This window comes from Manis javanica, chromosome 3 (assembly GCF_040802235.1).
Source record: "Manis javanica isolate MJ-LG chromosome 3, MJ_LKY, whole genome shotgun sequence".
NCBI lineage: Eukaryota > Metazoa > Chordata > Mammalia > Pholidota > Manidae > Manis > Manis javanica.
Genome location: NC_133158.1, coordinates 47,804,988 through 47,824,348, shown reverse-complemented (window position 1 = coordinate 47,824,348; position 19,361 = coordinate 47,804,988). Strand labels below are relative to the sequence as shown.

General features: G+C 43.5%; 1 protein-coding gene across 10 annotated transcripts in view; it reads left to right on the top strand.

The window, feature by feature from the left end:
• The window catches only part of DOP1B (DOP1 leucine zipper like protein B), a 101,171-nt gene that overhangs the window by 65,116 nt on the left and 16,694 nt on the right, over positions 1-19,361 (top strand). For 5 of the 10 annotated variants that reach the window (XR_005060358.2, XM_037014775.2, XM_037014772.2 and 2 more), the window contains 10 exons: positions 416-550; positions 2,574-2,629; positions 6,639-6,743; positions 6,840-6,984; positions 8,747-8,891; positions 13,964-14,049; positions 14,282-14,391; positions 14,506-14,652; positions 15,663-15,724; positions 16,217-16,345. Coding sequence is in view for 7 of the 10 variants with exons in the window: in XM_037014775.2 (XP_036870670.2) it covers positions 416-550; positions 2,574-2,629; positions 6,639-6,743; positions 6,840-6,984; positions 8,747-8,891; positions 13,964-14,049; positions 14,282-14,391; positions 14,506-14,652; positions 15,663-15,724; positions 16,217-16,345 (1,120 nt within the window). In the remaining 3 variants the exon portion in view is untranslated. Of the gene's footprint in view, positions 1-415; positions 551-2,573; positions 2,630-6,638; positions 6,744-6,839; positions 8,479-8,746; positions 8,892-13,963; positions 14,050-14,281; positions 14,392-14,505; positions 14,653-15,662; positions 15,725-15,804; positions 15,914-16,216; positions 16,346-19,361 lie in introns of those variants that run through there. The other 5 variants (XR_005060359.2, XM_037014777.2, XM_037014776.2 and 2 more) reach the window with 5 other exon arrangements.

The following is a 19,361-nucleotide window of genomic DNA, read 5'->3' as shown; positions in this document are numbered from 1 at the left end:
ACCCTTGCCTGGTTGGGCCAGCTGACATGAGCCAGATTACTCTATTTTTTTTTACCATTCTCATACTTTTGGGACCATCTCTCCATGCAAAACTGTATCCTTCAAATGAAGTGTGTCTGTTTCTAAAATACTTTCTAAGCTTGAATGTAACCTATGTTACTACCCATCATCAACTGCACCTTTTATTCCTAATTCATATCAGATACTCATCATGTTACTGTGGTCAAATGCTCAGCTCCCCTTATTCCTGCCAATAAGGGTAAAGAGCCCTTTACTCAGTTCTCATTTAAGTATTTGTTTAAAAGGTTAAAACAGATCTGTCTCTAGGGGCAACTCTTACAGAATACTTTCTGAGCATTGTTCCTATTTTTGCTTTCCCTCTGTAAGCTTTAAAGGAATTATTTTTTTCTTGCAGATTGTTCCAATAGCAAGTGCATCCCAGCTAACCCTTGTCGACCTGATGTGTGCACTCAGCTCCCTGCAGACAGACACAATACTGCACCTGGTGAAGGAGGTGGTGAAGAGGCCGCCGCAGATCCGAGGGGATGAGGTCAGGGGCCTGGGGACCCTCCAAATGAATGTGTGGCATGCTTGCAACTCCACATCTTGGAGGTGGCGTTTGGAAGGGAAACAGAAGTCTTAAGAGCCTCTAGGAATTCCCAGAGTTGTAGGATGTAGATGCTCTTACCAGTTTTGTTCAGTAACTCCTGTGGTAGAAGAGAGAGCTGAGCTCAAATCTGAGTTGTACAGAAGTAACCAGTATTTTAACTGGTCCTTTGAGGGAGAAGCAAGGGTGAACAAGCAGGGGCCCCAGCAAAGTCAGGGCAAAACGGGAAAGGGGCTTGGGTGATGTGACTAGGCCATCTGGGTCTGCTAACTGGTACCTGTGGGGCGTAGGCACCTATACTCCCAGGAAGACTAGGAGACAGGCCCTGTCATCCTTGATGACGATATTTTAAAGGGATGGCCCCCAGGTCTCTGAGAAAGAAGCTCCTGGGTTGTGGAAAATGCATATACATCTCAAAAGGACAAAGGAAGGATTTGTAACTATATACCTTTCTTAATAAATCTGAGAAGGGAGGTCAGGGGACCTATCTGGTATTGGGTTATAAAGAGCATATCGCTTTGGCAGCCTTGAGCTTTCGCAGGCAGGCATTTTAAGGGGGCTGGGGTCATCATCTGAGGGACAAGGCCTTGGGCTGCTAGAAACCACGCTAGTGTTTGTTCGGGTCTCTTTAAAGTCATCACACCTGGAATGATGAACAAAAGCTCAAACTTGGAATTAGAAATGTTTCCAGCTATTCTTCACCCCATAGTGAGAAAATCAACCAGGGATATCTTTACCAGTTTTCCCAGCTTTTCCTGCCTTGGAGCAGAGCCCTCCATTTGGGGCTCCTCCTCCGAAAGGGTACCTTGCATGTGGCACAGGGTAGCCCTCTGCAGGAATGTCCTGCTGGTGGCTCCCTACCCAGTTACACTCGGGGCCCATCCCCTCCTTCATCCCACGTCAGGGGTGTGGAGTCCTTAGTGAAACTGTTCCTGCCCTCCGTGAACTGGTGTTCTGGTTGGGAAAGAAGATAAGCCAGCCTAAAGATTAACACCTGGAGAGTGCTTGAAGGAATTGGTTGTCAAATGCATGTGGGCCCCTGGGTCTCCTCCAGAAGGCCTTTGGTCTCACTGCCTTTCACCCACGGGTGATTATTAAAGCATTTAGCACTGCAGAGAGGAGCAGGGATGCAGGGGCTGGCAGACCCCGGGTGGATTTGCATTTAAAACTGAGCAGGTGTCCAGGGTCAAAAAATTGAGCTTACATGCTGAGCATGGTCCTGTAAGAGCAGAGCAGCAAGGCCACATGCAGGAAGCTGCCCTTGGTCAGAGGCTCTGCCACAGCTTTATACACAGAGCAGGCCTCCATTTTCCTGCATGTTGCTTGAATGTCTACAAATATCTGCAACTCTTGGGCTAAAATAAACTTAGATCTTATCTGGCTGACTGGTGTTTGGCTGTTGGAATCACAAAATTACATTTTGTAGTTAATTAGCTCAACTTCGATGACTTCTACAAATGGCATTTTCAAACAAGGAGTGGGAAAATATGTGCTTGGAAAACCAGTTTCCAAGTACTTGCAGCCACTTGGGATTTAGGGAAATTATCTGGGCTGAATTTGAAGGAATTCCTTGAGCAAAGAATTAGAATTCTTTATTGTCTCTTGTCCGAGGCTAGTGGCATGCATTCCTAAGGATCAACATTGGCCACCAACTTTTGTTTGGGGAGGTTCAATTAGAAGCCACATTTTTCCAGGATATTTGCTAAAAGCCTGGAATGGGAAGTAGGTGGACACAAAGGGAATCACTCTCTGGATGTCTGGTAAGAGGCACTGATGTTTGGGGACCTCATAGAACACATTTGTGTATGCCACGCTGCGGGAGACTTCCTCTTCTGTTATTGCATTTGAGAGACACTGGCTAAAAACCTTTGTTAGAATTAAGAGTCTGTTTCATTTCATATTTGAATTGTTTTTTAGCCTTAACTTCCTTCCAGTTTGGAGGAACTGGTTTTGCTTTAATTTTCAGAAAGCGCCCCTCGTGGACATCCCTGTGTTGCAGTTTTGCTATGCTTTCATCCAGAGGTAAGCCAGCCTCCTCAAACACACTTTGCAATTATAAGTGACATTACAATGGTTATAAGAAAAACCTCTGATCAGATTTCTTGAATCCTGGACAGCCTTAGTTCTGAAAATAAGGTGTCCGAATTTCTTTTCCAGGCGTGGAAATACCCTGATGATCTTACTTTTCCTTCTCCAGAGATCCAGTCTGATGTTTTAAAATCTGCATGCTGTATAATAATTCACAATCACAGTAAAAGTTGGTCACAGGGATGGTAGTAGAGCATGGAGAATACAGTCAGTGATTCTGTAACATCTTTCTACATTGATAGATGGTAACTGCACTAGAGGGGGTGAGGATTTAATACGATGGTTAACTGTTGAACCACTGTCTTGTACATTTGAAACCAACATAAGATTGTATATCACCAATACTTCAATTAAAAAAAAATCATGCTGTATGTTGAACACATTAGTCAGCGAAGTTTTATGTGGGCTTGGTTAACTTAGAAAAAAAAAGTTTGCATTAAATTGGTATAAAAAAAAGGAATGTGTTAAAAGACCTCTTTGAGAAAAAGGAGAATGATGATTTTTGGTACAGCCTTGGTCACTTCTCATGTGGCTTCTGTATGGGTTTACTGAGCTTCATAACCATACTCAGCAGTTTCTGCTCAAACGTATGGAAGCAGATTGCCCAGGCATTGCTCCACGGATGAAAGTAAGCTTTACTGGATCAAATCTTAACAGTGGTGTGGCTCCCAGACCCCTCCACTGGCCCTTCTGTGTTGTGGTAATGAGGGTGAAGTAATAGACCTCTTCTCAAGGAAGTCTTGACATCCTCATGTGTCTACCAAGAGTTTCACAATGAGTAAATCTGACACCCAGCTGCAAGCTCCTTGGTTAACACAGTTCACTTTCCATGGCTATTCAGACACCCATCCTGAAGTTGCAGAAAGGTAACGGAGTGTCATCATCCCAGGAGTCACTGGGTCTGGGGTTAGGTTCAGACCAGCCTTTCACCCTTCACCCACATCATTGCAGTTCTTCCCACAGGAATTAAAGATGCACTGGTCATGTCTCTCCTCCATAGAGCTGTTAGCCTTAAAAATAAAAGTTCGTTGTTTTACCAGCAAAAAGGGTTTACTTGGGAATATCAGAGAATTGCAATTTGGGACATGCAAGCTAAGGCAAAACCATAGGTGTAGTGAAAACTAAACTTCATATAGCCAGGATCCTCACCTGAACCTAAACTACTTGATGATGTAACTGGCCTGCTGCTAGGCTGCTGCTTCCACACCCATAGGCAATCAGCTATTATTGACTGAGTCACTATATAAAGGGCTCTGCGCAGAGCTCTGGGCAGAGGCAGAGATGAAGGAGGATTACAGACCTGCAGACTGTTGGATGCAGATGCAATTCTAGTGCTTGACCTATCCTGGGAGAACAAAGCCAGGTAGAAACTATTTTACCCCAAAAACGTTCCATTGTCATTCCTTGGTCTCACTGACTCCATAGTGAACTTGCCTGGGGCTGAAACCTATTGGCAAGACAATAAGCAAGTCCCACACACAAAAGAGAGGAACTTTATTTATTTTTATTTATTTATTTTTTTTGAGAGGGCATCTCTCATATTTATTGATCAAATGGTTGTTAACAACAATAAAATTCAGTATAGGGGGGTCAATGCTCAATGTACAATCATTAATCCATCTCAAGCCTAACTCTCTTCAGTCTCCAATCTTCTGAAGCATAACGAACAAGTTCTTACATGGTGAACAAATTCTTACATAGTGAATAAATTCTTACATGGTGAACAGTACAAGGGCATTCATCACAGAAACTTTCGGTTTTGATCACGCATTATAAACTATAAACAATCAGGTCAAATATGAATATTCATTTGATTTTTATACTTGATTTATATGTTGATCCCACATTTCTCCCTTTATTATTATTATTATTTTTATTTTTAATAAAATGCTGAAGTGGTAGGTAGATGCAAGATAAAGGTAGAAAACATAGTTTAGTGTTGTAGGAGAGCAATTGTAGATGATCAGGTGTGTGCCTGTAGACTATGTGTTAATCCAAGCTAGACAAGGGCAATAAACCATCCACGGATGCAGATTTCTCTCAAAGCAGGGGGGATGAGGTTCTGAGCCTCACCTCTGTTGATCCCCAATTTCTCACCTGATGGGCCCCCTGCAACTGTGCCTGTCTTAGGTTGTTCCTCCCTTGAGGAATCTTACCCGTCTCTGGCTAACCAGTCATCTTCTGGGGCCATACAGGGAAATGTAAAGTTGGTAAGTGAGAAGCCATATTGTTTGAAAAGGTTAGCTTTTTACTTCTTTGCAGATTTATGCCCTGTGGCTTCTATGCCCAGCACTTGTCTCGAGGTATCTTTACCACTTGGAGGAATTATGATACTCGGTAACTTCGATATGAGGCACAAATTCTATTTAAGGGTTGTAATTAGGAAGGAAGAAGAAAAGCTGTAGATGTAGCATATGGAAGGAAATATGGGAGGATTGATTATTTCTTTGACATATCTTCTTGTAGAGTACCTTAAGTATGTATAGGTTTTAAACTACTAACTAATTTGCACACACATATTAACATAATGGGAATACGGTGACATAAACAAAGCAAATCTATAATTACCATCCATCTCCAGTGAAGCCAAGAAAACCATTGAGGCACCCTAGGCATTTGTGAAAATTTATCTATGATATGATGGATATTGTCCAACTGTACTTGAACAGTCTGAGAGAAATCAGACAAATTAAAGCAGCCCATTTCTGGGATCTGTTCACATCCCATATGTTCTTTTAACCGTAGATAGTCTATAGTCATGAGATTTTGGAGTGCTACAACTTGCACCCCTCCCAACTCCTGGTTGAGTTCCAACAGTACAGATCCGGTCAAATTCGTTGTCTCACTGTATGCACATGCCAGCCTAGACATCTCCCTCCTCATTCCTATGGCAAGTCCAGGAGACGGTGGGCTGGATGCAGCCACAACCGCAGCATCGTCCGGATCCCTGTGGAGGCTTTTTGATGATCATCCCCCGGCACAAGTCCTCCAGAGAGTGCTGATGCCGGAAGCTGAGAGGAACTTTATTTTATGGAGAAGGAGGAGTTGTTCTGAACATAGTCCTTTGGAGAAAAGCAAGAGTTCAGGGTAATGACAGTTCCTTGCTGGCTGAGTTGCAGGGTAGTCAACTTCTTGTAGGAGGTGCAATGTACATCTTACCCTACTGGGGCCTGTAATTGATGATTCCTTCCTATAATTGAGAGTGGTATGACTCCCCTTCTAGCCTTTTGACTCCACTTTAGTGAGGTTTCCCTTTATTCATGTTCACATAGCTAATATGTACTGTAGCACTAGCAAGCATCTATTATAGTCATCTGAGTGATAGCTGAGCTTTCCCGGCAGCTGCAGGTTAGATTTCTATCATGATCCTTTTGTAGAGGAGTCACTGCTAAGGTCACTCAGGAGGCAGTAAGTCCAGGATCAGGACATGAACCTGGGACCTTCTGGCTATGGTTGAGCTGCAGCAAATTGTGCTGCATGACCTGGTTGTTTAGCAGCAATCCCAAGTCCTCCTCATTCCTCATGAGGTTTGACTGGAGAGCTACTGAGGTTCATCTTCCTGGTGGGTGACCCCTGACCTAACACTTTGCAACCTTTGACAACTGATTTCATGATTCCAGCAGCGCTGGGGAAGCCAAATTAGAGCTAGACAGGCCTGAGAGATCAAAGACAATCCTCTAGTTCAAGGCTTTTATTTTGTAGACTAGGAAACCAGGAGCATCTGAACTGTCAGAAGCCAGATTTCAGGTCTCCAAACTCCACATTCCTGCCAGAATACCAAAATTTAGCTTGTGTATAATGTAATTTAAAAAAGAACAAACAGGTCAGTCAGTTATGTCATCTTCCCTCTGCTCTACACCTTGGATCTAAAATGTGTTCGTAAGTAAACATTTTGTTTTGACTTACTCATAGTTGGGTATTTTTTCCTGTTTTTAAAAAACAGGCTCCCAGTAACAGCCTTGCAAGAGAACTTCCCTTCGTTGCTGGGTGTGCTAAAGGAGTCTGTGCCGCTCAATCTGGCTCCCCCTGGGTATTTTCTGCTCCTCAGGTATCACGTCACAGCATTCATGCTATCATATTTTATTACTGGAACATGTTTTATGTCTGCAGCCTTCTTAGCCTAAAGCTGCTTATCTCTCAACAGCATGCTGAATGACTTTGTGACACGAACCCCCAACCTGGAAAGCAAGAAGGACCAAAAAGACCTGCAGGTCTGTGTGGGAATAAGTTTAGTGGGTTGTCACTGTTCCAGGAGCACTGTCCATCTTCAGCGGGGACCGTTGGAGATAGTAAGCATTGGGCAGATTGGATCTCAGATTTGCGTTTGTTCTGGCGTCTAACTTCCTCTTACTGTCTCCAGAGGGCTTGTAGACTTGGGCCAGCGTCCCCTGGTGAAAGTTCTTGCATCGGGCTTGAGCGATCCTCTGTGGAATTCACAGATGCCCTCTGACTCCTGCAGAGCTTACTCTCCAGCATAGCTGGAAGGACAACTCCGTCTTCACCCATGGATTCCTTTCCTTGAAACCTTTCTTTTCCCCCTTATTAAAGTAGTATATACTCAGAAGAAATTTAGAAAATAGTGAAAAATAAAAGTGAAAATCACCCATAGGAGAAGGAAAATCTTCTTAGAGTAGAATGCTAACTGATAAATAGAAGTAATGGTGGAGTTAGAAAGTCAGTATTTTGCAGCCATTATAATCACTGAGCAAGGGGCTTTTTGAGTCCAAGGCATCAGTTTAAACTGGGGTGTGTAAGTTTATGGCTTTGGCCGTATTTCTGCTAATCATTATGATCCCTGGATTTTGTGAACGAGCTTTTATCCCTTTCCCTATTCGGAACCGCAGGAGTCCTGTATGAAGTGTAGTGAAGCATAATCAGGGGACCCAGGTGCCTCCCCTGGCCTCACCTTGTAGAGAAGAAAGCATCATTAGCGTGCAGGCACTGCCCGCCCAGCTCTCGAGCAGCACTTCCTCAGCTTAGCTCAAAGGCTGCCCCTTTGCACGGCCTGTTACCTGTGGCAGCCCCTCTCCCTTCAGTCCATTCTGGGCATCGCTTTGTCCACAGGCGTCACCTCAACAGGTGTAACTGGTGACCTCACCTCTGTCCTCTGAGCTAGGAGAACTAGGTAGGTCCCACTTCTGCTCCACAGCCCTTAGGCTCCCTGACACTAGTTCCTTCCCGCTGTTTCCAGGCATACCCTATACTTCTCCATCTACTCACTGAAATGGGACTTCCAAGCCCTCCACCCCTTTTCTCCGTCCTTCTGGCCACCCTCCTCTGCCCAGGCTCACTGTAGCTAACGCCTGAAGGTGCGCCTCCTGGCCCCAGGCAGGGAGGCATGCTCTTGCTTCATGACTAAATTCAACCGCTAGGCTTATGGTGGGAATCAGGATTGCTGGATCCTCAGATGTCAGGGAGGTACCGCCACTCTTAGCTGGGGAGACTTGGTACTGGCTTGAGAAACCCTCTCGGTTTCCATCCCTTCATCCCAGTTACTTGGCCAAATTCTCTACTCATGGCACTCCTGTTATGGATGATTCCTTACTTCACCCTCATTGTGTCAACCTCATTTATTTAATTTTGTTCCTTATTATATTGTTGAGAGATGCATTTCTAGCAAGAACCCATGGTCCTAAAGAAACAAGAAAATTGATCGGCTAGATGCAGTGTGCAGCTAGGACTTCATGTGTCCCGTGCTTTGCCTACATCGGCCGGTATAATAGCTATTAGCTGCATGTGGCCATTGAACACTTGAAATATGCCTTTTCTGAATTGAATGTGCTGTAAGTATGACATACACATCAGATTTCAAAGACTTAGTGCAAAATATCATTAATGATTTTTGTGTGGGTTACATATTGATAATATTTTGTATATATTGGATTAAACATTATGGACTTGTCCCTTCTTTTTTATGTGGATCCTAAAAAACTTAATATTAACTGTGTGGTTCAAAATTGTGGCTTGCGTTCTCTTTCTACTGCGTGGTGCTGTTTCAAGCACTTAAGATTATTAACTTACTCCTTTCCTCTTTCTCTCAATTACTCTCAGGAAGTTACTCAGAAAATCCTAGAAGCTGTAGGGAACATAGCTGGCTCTTCCTTGGAACAAACCAGCTGGCTCAGCAGAAACCTGGAGGTGAAGGCCCAGCCTCAGATCTCTCTAGAAGAATCTGATGCTGAGGAAGATTTGTGCGGTAGGTGTGGAAGGATCAAAAAGTAATGCCTGCTGCCAGCTAGTGGGTCAAGTTTTTCCTTAAAAGTGAACTGTCTGACGGGGAAGGCAGTACAACACAGAGAAGACAAGTAGTGATTCTATAGCATCTCACTACTCTGATGGACAGTGACTGTAATGGGGTATGTGGGGGGGACTTGATAATAGGAGGAGTCTAGTAACCATAATGTTGTTCATGTAATTGTACATTAATGATAGCAAAATTCTTTTAAAAATTTTTTAAAGATAAAAAGGCATAAAAAAAAGTAAACTGTTCTGACTTTTTAACAAAAGTTGTACGTGTAATAAACAGTAGGATCCCACTGGTAGCATCCTGAGTGACGAAGGCCTCACTGTGCCTGGATGAGGGTCCAAGAGAGTAAGTTCCCAAGATGTTTGCATGGACTCAGTGACAGAAGGTGTGTGGGATAAAGAATATGAGAATGTGTGTTTTTCTTGTAGAAATGTGGGGGTAAAAACTTAGTAAACCAACAAACTTGTCAGGTGTGTTGTGTATCTCATTTCTGACCAATATACCCTCACCTCTCAGTGGTCCTCGTGCTGCGTTATTGCCAGGGATGCGAGGGTTTTATGACGGGGGCACACAGACCGGGCCCACTGCAGCCTGTTATTAGTTACAGCTTCCTAAGAAAATGATCAGGAGGCTCTCACGGGAGACTCATCCCTGATCAATGGATACGCTCGAGGAGTCTGAATTAAGCGCAGCAGTGTAGACGTCGATTTCCAGTGCCCTAAAGACGACCCCTGATCTCTCAATCAGATGAATTTAGGTGACCACACCTGCTGCAGCAAGGGAGAGATTCGACAGCCATGGGAGTGTGTCAACACGGGGCATTCGGAGAGGATACCTACAGGGTTGTGGGGCCTAGGCTGAGCTCTCTGTGGCGGATCTTTGCAGGTGGGGTGCTGCTTGGGAGCAGGCAAAGTTAATGATGAGATGCCTTTGGATTGGCCGGCACAGCACTAGACAAGGGTCCGGAAAGGAATCTTGGTGAGCACGCTGGTTGCTTTGATATATAAGCTGGTTCCATTGGTTTACAGTCTCTCAGGACTAACTATTTCTTGGAACAAGTAATTATTTTTGCCAGTTCTCAGTATTATTTAACACAGGGACAGGAAAATAAGCCCAGCTCTAGCATTCTTCAACACTGGATGATAAAACAGGCTTGGTCTCAGTTTTATTAACACAGCAGCAAAAAAATTACATTTAAGTTCTCACATGAACTACATAGCACCCTACCTACTGTAAAGTATATGGTCAAGAACTGTTGGTTCTGACATATTCCCTCCACCAGTATCAGTAGCAGTGGTTATAGCAACAGAACCAGAGTTAAATTTGTGATTTTTAAGGTCTGATGGAAGAAGTGTCAAGACATCAAGGCTCTTTTCTCTGACAAGTAACAAATCTGTTTAGACCCAAAATAAAAACAACAAAACTAAAAGCTTTGGCTCATGTAAGTGGAAAGCCCAGGCACTGGTGCCTGCTTTAGGCATAGCAGGAACCACGCACTCAGATGAGGTTGGTCTTGCAGAGATTCTGACTGGCTCCTCCTGGGCCACGTGGCTTACCTGGAGGAGGGAGAAATGGGCTGCCACCCAAAGGGGTTCCACTCCCAGGAGGAAGAAGGATGGTGCGCTGGACAGCAGACTGCAGGGCCACCGCCTATTACTTCTGCCATATTAGTTGGGTAGCTAGGTTTGTGGTTTGCATAAGAAAAATAATTCTGTTTACTCTGTAATGAAGATACTGTCAACGAAAAATTCAAGTCTCCTTGGAATGAAGATGGAATTTGATTTGACAAGGCTAAGGACTTAGAAGTCCAGAAATGTAACTCTCACAGATAAGAGAAATGTTTTAAGGAGTCCAATTCATACAAAGGTTTTTATATCCTCAGGGAGATGGGCAGGAAAGACAGAATTTCAAAAGGGGTACATTCCATCTACATAAAATATATAGTGCTAAAGGTTAGGGTCAGATCCATCCGGGCACCAAAAGATAGCCAAGGGAAGGAAATATTCTCACTTAATCTTATGCTAGTGAGCAGGAATCCAGACAGCAAAGGAGAACAGATGAGGTGGTGTATAGGTTATCTTTTGCTTTTAATTTGGTTTTAATTAACAGGTGTTATTTAAGTTCTCAAGAGTAGCCATTTGAGACTCCCGGAGTTAATGAAACCTTCAATACTTAGGCCTTAGAAATCTTTCAGTGGGCACTAGTTATGGTGATCAGCTTCTCTTTATTCCACAGTGCTGTAACTATATACTGTCATTTGCTAATGTAAGCCAACAATTATATGCTTTCCCAGGTTGTGGTTATGGTTACAGTTGTGGTTCTAGGGAGAGAGTATTTGCGTCTCCTTGGATAATTTGCCCTCCGTTACTTCTGTATTATGTACTGATGTTTGGATCGAACTGTTTCCCCACCACCAGAGCATCTGACGTTGTCAAGTGTTATTGAGCTTCACTTTTGTACAGTGACTAAATTTAACCTCAAAACAATACTATAGTAAAATTACCTGATTTCTTTTTTTAAAGAAATCATGAGATTCCAAAGATGGAGGTGATTTTTGAGTTTCTCAAAAGACTTAATTAGCAAATTATCAAGAACCCAAAAACCTGAGTGTTTGGATCATAACTGTATTTTCTCTTAGTCTTAAAGAAAATACTGACTCTATAAAGCATGAAAAAAAATGAGGCTTCACCTGGTATATTTTTCTCCATTTAAAGTTTTGATGCATGCAGCTGATGCGGAGGTTGCAGGTGCAAATTTGCATCAGGCGTGGGCACACACTGTTCTCAGATTGGCACTACAGCAGCAAACAGGAGCAGGGCTCTGCTCTTGTGCGGACGGAAGGAAGAGCATGATCAAAAAGTAAATTAAAGTATCTTTCAACTCTTCTGGAAACCTGAAACTATTTCAGAATAGAAGTTTTTTTTTAAGACCCAAGAAACAAGAAGATTACCCAGAAAATTTCAGTACTGCACTGAAGGATAACACTATAAGGAAAATAAGATAACACTATAAAGAATAACTAGATGTGGGCCGGGGGCCACTTCAGATGTTATAAAGCATGTCTTCAAGGTAGTGGTAGTCGTGCTGCAAAGTAAAAAGGTAAGGGGGCAGCTGTGCAAATACCTGGGAAGGCAGTGCCCAGAGGGGATGCGTCCTCAGGGCAGGTGTGGGCTTAGACCAGAACTGGAAGACCAGTGTGGCTGGAGCAGGAGTGGTTGGCAGAGATAAGGTAGGAGTAGGGGCTGAGGGTTGTGAGCTTGATAGAGAGCGTGATCAGGAGCTTGGACTTCATCCCACTTGCTGCAGGAAGCCATGATGTTCAGAGCAGTAACAGGATCTTAGTCTTTGGAAAACATAGTTTGGTTCCTGTGAGCAATATAGGCTGTATGGAATGAGAACAAAACAGGAAGTCCACTTACAAGGAGTTTGTAGTGGTTCGGGCAAGAGATAATGTTGGCTTGGAGGCAGGGAAGATGGGCAAGGTGGACTGATTCAGATGCATTCAACAGAACTTGCTGATGGACAGGGTGTTGGGGCTAAAAAGAAAGGCAATCAAGAAGGAGTTAGGATTTTGGCTTAAGCAATTTACTGAGGTGGAGAAGACCACAGCAAGAATGTTTTGGGGAAGGAAGTCAGCTTTGGTTTTGCAACTATTAAATTTGAGATATCTGGAAAAGAGAAGGGAGAAAAAATGATGAAGTGGTCACTAGAGTGGGAGAAAACCAAGAGAGCATAGAATAACAGAACCCGGAGAGGAGAGCGTTTCAAGGAGGAAGGAGTAACACAGTGGAAGGCTGCTGAGAAGCAGAGTAAGGTCAGGACAGAGACCCAGTGGGTTGGACAATGCGGAAGCCACTAGGGCGGGAACACGTGGTTTGCACAATAGGTGGAGAAGAACCTGGGAGATGAGGAGAGGAAGATGGTGAGTGTGAACTCCTTGAAGCTTAGTTGTCTGTGGAGCAGTAACCGAATAGAACTAAGGACCAAGGAGTATCTTTTATTTGGTTTGTTTTTAAATTGGATTATGTGGAAGCATGTTTGTATGGTGATGGAGCAGTATAGCAGAGAGGAAGAAATCAAGACCAAAGAGAAAAAGAACAGTGAGGAAGCCAAGTCCTTGGCAGCCATTGGGCCGGTATTTACATCATGAATGGATTGACAGTTCTTTGATAGGAGCCAGGAACAAGTCTATCTAAACAGGAGCAAGGCAGAGAACATGGCTGTAATGTTCTAGGTTAATAACTCAGTGGCCAAAGTCAGAGTGGGCCCTTTGTTTATATTAACTTTCTCAATGAAATAGGAGCAAGGGTAGTCAACCGGGACACAAGTTGTAGGATTACCTGGCGGCTACAGGTCCCTTTTGAGATTCCTGGTCACAAGATAAAGTGAAACCAGCTCCATAGTGGTCTGGTTTTCTCCAGAATGTGGAGCTGTGGAGAACTGCGTAGGTTCGTCACTGGGTTTAGCAGCTCTGCACTTTTCTAGATGGGTGCTTCAGAAGGGAGAGAAGCAAAAGAGTCAAGGCTATTCGCAAGGGAGGTGATAGAGCCTGGGTGCAGGTGGGAGGTGGGAGGTCGCTGAGGTGTTAGACTCAAGGGATTGGAGGTCCTTGAGAGCAGAGGGCCAGGAAAAGTAAGATGTGAACACTGGCTATGGGGATTTGGGAGATTGCTGAGGTCCAGGGTATGATGGTGACAGTGGATGGCTGAGCTGGAGCAGAGTAAAAGATTGTTCGAAGAGGCCAAGGGGCTCAGCGCCAGGATGTTAGATGGACCGTCCAAGGGGATGTTGAAGTTCCAAGAATGGTGATGAGAATAGAAATGGGGAGGAGGACAGTGAGTTGGTGCTAATTTGTTTGATCAAAGCACCCAAAGTGTTAGTTGCTGAAGAACACCTGGCCTATGCTTCCATACATAATCAGTATGAAAGGTGGGGGCTCATCCCTCACGTTCATGTCATGCTTTTGGGAACATAAAAGGTGACCCATCCGTCATGATTAAAGCACATCATCACTCTCTTAGCAGATGCTGCTGCCGCCAGTTCAGCAATGGTGTCCGCATCAGCCCCTTCGATGTACAGTGTGCAAGCCCTCTCTCTCCTGGCAGAGGTAAATCACACCTGCCTTGCCCCTTAGGGAAGTGACTGCCATCGTGAATCTTGGTGAAAGCGCTCTGTTCTCAGGTGCCAGGCCGAGTGGGCTACCCCATCCCCGGGGACCCGGGAAGGCACCCTGGCATCCAGCCGCACCAGGGCTTTCCTTGTTGGGTCTGGACCCCTTGCAGACTAAGTGTCCTACTGTCACTTCAGAAGGTTTCTGTTTTCTTGGGACCCTGTTCTAGGTTCTGGCATCCCTCCTGGACATGGTTTACCGGAGTGATGAGAAGGAGAGGGCAGTGCCGCTCATCTCCCGTTTGCTCTACTACGTGTTCCCCTACTTGCGCAACCACAGGTGTGCTGTCTTCGCTGTGCCCCCCTCCCTGCCCACAGGTAGAAAAATGGGTTGTAGTAGCTTTTCCTGCACAGCCTTCAACCTTGACCCTGTTCTCCTCCCACCCCATGTTAGTGCCTACAATGCCCCCAGCTTCCGAGCTGGCACTCAGCTGCTGAGCTCTCTGAGCGGTTACGCCTACACGAAGCGAGCCTGGAAGAAAGAAGTCCTGGAGCTATTCTTGGACCCTGCTTTCTTCCAGATGGACACGTGTTGTACACAGTAAGAAAGGCTGTCTTCATAAAAACGTGCTCTGAATCCTCCAGGGGAGAAGGTGTTCTGGTTAAGTAATTAATTCTCCTACCTGCAGCAGGAGCAGGGCTGGTAACCACCCAAATCATAGAGCGCCCCTGTCACAAGCTCACATTAACTGTGTTCGCCGGGAAGGAAGGAAGTCTTTCAAAAATACAAAGGTGCCTTCAAAATCAAAAGAAGGATTGAATTAGGAGAGTGTGTTATTTATTCCTAAAGAGCATAACACAGGTCCCAGTGGGACTTGGTCTTGTACTATTTTATCCTGTAATCACGGAACAAGGGACCAACATGTAGAGGACAGGGCCCAATGGTGACGCTGCAGTGTCCTCCTCCCGCACCTCAGCGTCCACGCCACCTGCCAGACCTTGCTGGGGCGGACACTGCTCTGCACAGCAGAAAGCCCCTGAGGGTCGGATGTGAGGTGGAGTTCCTGGGCCTTTTCTCAGAGGTTGACGCAACCACTCAGTGACTCCACCTGGCTCAGCTGAACTCATCTTTATTAATGGCAGGAGTAGAGAGTGGAGATCGGTCAGCTTTTTGTAGGGCCTGAGAGTTTTCCCCGCCACCACCAGGGCCCCATAGCTTGTACCCTGCCATCTGGTTGCTCCTCCGAGAGCGCATCTAAAAACTAGTGGCATTTGTCCTCACTACCCCCATTTCTCTCCATCAACACAAGTCCATGGACATCACCCTATGTGAATGTCTTTAGGGGCAACCCCTGAAAAGGCAGAGTACCTTGACAACTTGGTCTCCATTCACAGGAAGCTGGGAATTATTCATTATTCCCTATTAATCACTCCCTATGTTAAGGAAAAGCTTTTTAGCTTTCCCTTATATAAAAACTATTTTGGTTTCCTTCTTTTCCGAAAGCAGTTCTTAATTAATAGATCTTAAAAGGGCATGTTCTTTCCTTGATGTTTTTAATCAGACTGCCATCCTTTGCATGTTTAATTAATTTTGCTCTTTTTGGTATCCAGTTGGAAGTCCATTATTGACCATCTTCTGACTCATGAGAAAACAATGTTTAAAGATTTAATGAGTAAGTTCTATGTTACTTGCACATAAGTCACACTTTAAAGGACCAGTGCCATCATAATCAGCTTGTACCATGTATTTCAGAACCTACTCAAATCTCTTATGATGCCATCTAAGCTGCAAACTGTAATGTGATGTGTGTAATATGTCAGGACTAAATGCATGAGCCTTTCCTGTTCCAATCTACTGACAGGTGTGCCTCAACAGACTTTTCTACAACTTTTTAGTGGAGAAACAACTTTTGAAAGTAATGATGTTTACCCTAATTTATTAGGATTACTTTTCTATACTTTGTATCTTCTAATAGCCTATCATTAAGTATCAAAGTACTTTTACAAATAAATATGTGACTAATAACCACATGCCATTCTTAATTGAGATGATGGTTTTCGTTTTCACGAGGGAAGATAGGAATCACACTGGTATGAATGTCCTGTCACTCACATCAAATTGTCGTTTTCTCACGTAATGGAACTTACTTGCTTTTTTATTCTAGACATGCAGAGCAGTTCTTTAAAACTGTTCTCAAGTTTTGAGCAGAAAGCCATGCTGCTAAAGCGCCAGGCTTTTGCTGTGTTCAGTGGAGAACTCGATCAGTACCACCTTTACCTTCCTCTGATACAAGGTAAGAAGGCCCTCCCTCCCCCGAGCCTTCCCTCCCCACCACACACACTCTCAGACCCCCAGTGGCTGATGTGGGCTGGCTGCTAGAGGGACCCACGTGGCTTATGGCAGAACGGGCTAGTATTACAAGGAGTACTCACCAGGGTTTATCACTGAACTTCAGAAATGTATCAGTAAATCTGAAACTTTATTTTAAAAATCAATTATAATCATGCTGCTAGTTTTTATGAAGTAGTTTTTCAAAGTCTGCCAGTATGTTCTGAGCAATGAATGTCTCCAGCTGGATTCCTCCTGCAGTCAAAATACTTCAAGTTTACAGTACTAACTGAGGCTGCTGAAGGAGCAAGAGTTTGGAGAAGTACCTGATTTTTCCTTAACACTTTTTCCTCTTCTTCATATGCACTGTATTCTTTGTCTGCTTCAGAACTGAATTATTGTGGGTGTTGTGCACAGTTTTGAAGGTATTTTTTTTTTCATCCTTATAAAATGTTGATGTGGCAAAGTAGACATTCTCTTTTAACCCACCCTCCTCTGGGATATCAAAGACTTCTCAACTAGGAATGTGTTCTCCCACAGTGGAGACGAGTAAAGCTCATATAACTCTTGGAGGATTTTTTTGTTTAATGTTACAAAAACTAGTGTAACAAGCAGTTTTATAAATATTAGAATTATGGTATAAATCCTCTTTTAGGGGTCAGGTTTATTAAGGTATAATTTATATACAGTAAAGTCACCCTTTGGTTATACAGCTCTATGAATTTTTCTAAACATGTGCAGTCCCATAACCATAACCACAGTCAGCTTACAGAACATTTCCATCACTCCATAAGGTTCCCCCATGCCCCTCAGAAGTCATCCCCTTGCCTCCAGCCCCTGGCAACCACTTACCTGCTTTCTGTTCACATAGTTTCATCTTTTCCAGAATGTTATATAAATACTATTAAATAATGTACAGCCTTGGAGTCTGGCTTCTTCGACTTGCATAATATATTTGAGTTACCATTGTATTAAGAGATTGTTATTTATGGTATTTATCAATAGATTGTTCTTTTTTATTGGTAAATAATATTCCACTCGGATTGGTTTACCAGTTCACCAGGTAGAATTATAATATAAATCTCTTACTCTGCTCTTTTAAAAAATTTTATAGATATGTCAGCTCACAAAGCATGTGCTTCTCCTAAAGTCTTCTTGATGACTCTTAATATCAGTATTAGTTGTCTGCCCACTTCCCTGCTTGATGAACTATTTGAAAAGTCTCAATTGTTCTAGTTCAAAACACTAACAGCTTATTCATTATGACAATATTTCATATGTGAAATTATACCTTTTTGCTTCAGCTGACATCATTTCAACATACTGTCTTAAATACTTAAGATATATTGAAGTGAATATTCCAATATTGACAAATCTTTCTAGAATTACTCATAGGAGACTAGTTCAATCAGATGGTGACCAGTAATGCCAGTAAAAGTAATGATGACCCCCCAAAGACTCCGGCTGAATGCAGAGTCAAAGCTGAGCTTTGTTTCATCCCTGCAGAGCACAGAGGGGAGAAGGAACAATGGGAATCGCATTTCCTCTAGTTCACATGCAGCATCTCTGATGGTGCTTTGTGCACGTGGCCGCTGGACAGTGGTCTGGAAGGGCGGTGTTAACTCCACCTTCTCAGTCGAGGCAAGAGGTGGGAAATAGAGAGGAGAGCATGTTGGCCAGGCACCTCACCATCCTTTTAGAGCCTTCTTACTCTGAGAGCAAATACCTATTTCTTCTCTCCCCTCTTTCCCCTCTCACACACCTCCTCTAAATTCTGGAGTGATGCCCTGAGAGCTAACATGCCAGTATTCAGTGTATAGAACAAGAAATGGATAGACAGCCTTCCTCAAACAGTGATGTGGAGCCTTTGGCCATGGCAGGATTTAACCTTAACTCCAACAGTTCTGAGAAATTATGCTTCTGAGAGGGAGAGAGAAGTAGGGACAATATAATATCATATACATTATATATGTTCTATTCATACATGCAACATATATGTATATATGTCAGCATAATTAAATTGGAGGTGGTTTTGGGCTCTTAGCAAAGGAAGAATTTCTCTAAGTACATACCCTCCACTTTGGATAGCTCAAGTGCTGTATTTCTAAGAATACTTTGTGTTTAAAAAATATATGTGTTTAGTCCCTTTCATTTTTTTTAACTGGCAGTTTACAGACCACTTTCCACTGTATGGTAATTGTCCCCAGGACTTTTGATAGGCCCAGCCTCCATGAGGTCCTGAGAGACAGAATTCAGAGCATCCTGATAGTCTTGGGATGTTGCACTGGGCCCCATGGAGCAATGATTCCCAAGTCAAGGGGGTAGGTACATCCAGAAGCTTCCAAGTTCCACACCATGCTAAAGCTTAGGTCTAATCAAAGGAGGCAGGAACAGGGGATTTCTAACAGTTCTCTTCCTCTGGGAGGATGCCCTCTGGGGTCCTTTTCTCCTAATTTTTTTTTTTTTTTGAGAGGGCATCTCTCATATTTATTGATCAAATGGTTGTTAACAACAATAAAATTCTGTATAGGGGGGTCAGTGCTCAATGCACAATCATTAATCCATCTCAAACCTAATTCTCGTCAGTCTCCAATCTTCTGAAGCATAACAAACAAGTTCTTACATGGTGAACAGTACAAGGGCATTCATCACAGAAACTTTCGGTTTTGATCACGCATTATGAATTATAAACAATCAGGTCAGATATGAATATTCCTTTGATTTTTATACTTGATTTATATGTGGATCCCACATTTCTCCCTTTATTATTATTATTACTTTTATTTTTAATAAAATGCTGAAGTGGTAGGTAGATGCAAGATAAAGGTAGAAAACATAGTTTAGTGTTGTAAGAGAGCAATTGTAGATGATCAGGTGTGTGCCTGTAGACTATGTGTTAATCCAAGCTAGACAAGGGCCTTAAAATATCCACAGATGCAGATTTCTCTCAAAACAGGGTGTGAGGTTCTAAGCCTCACCAC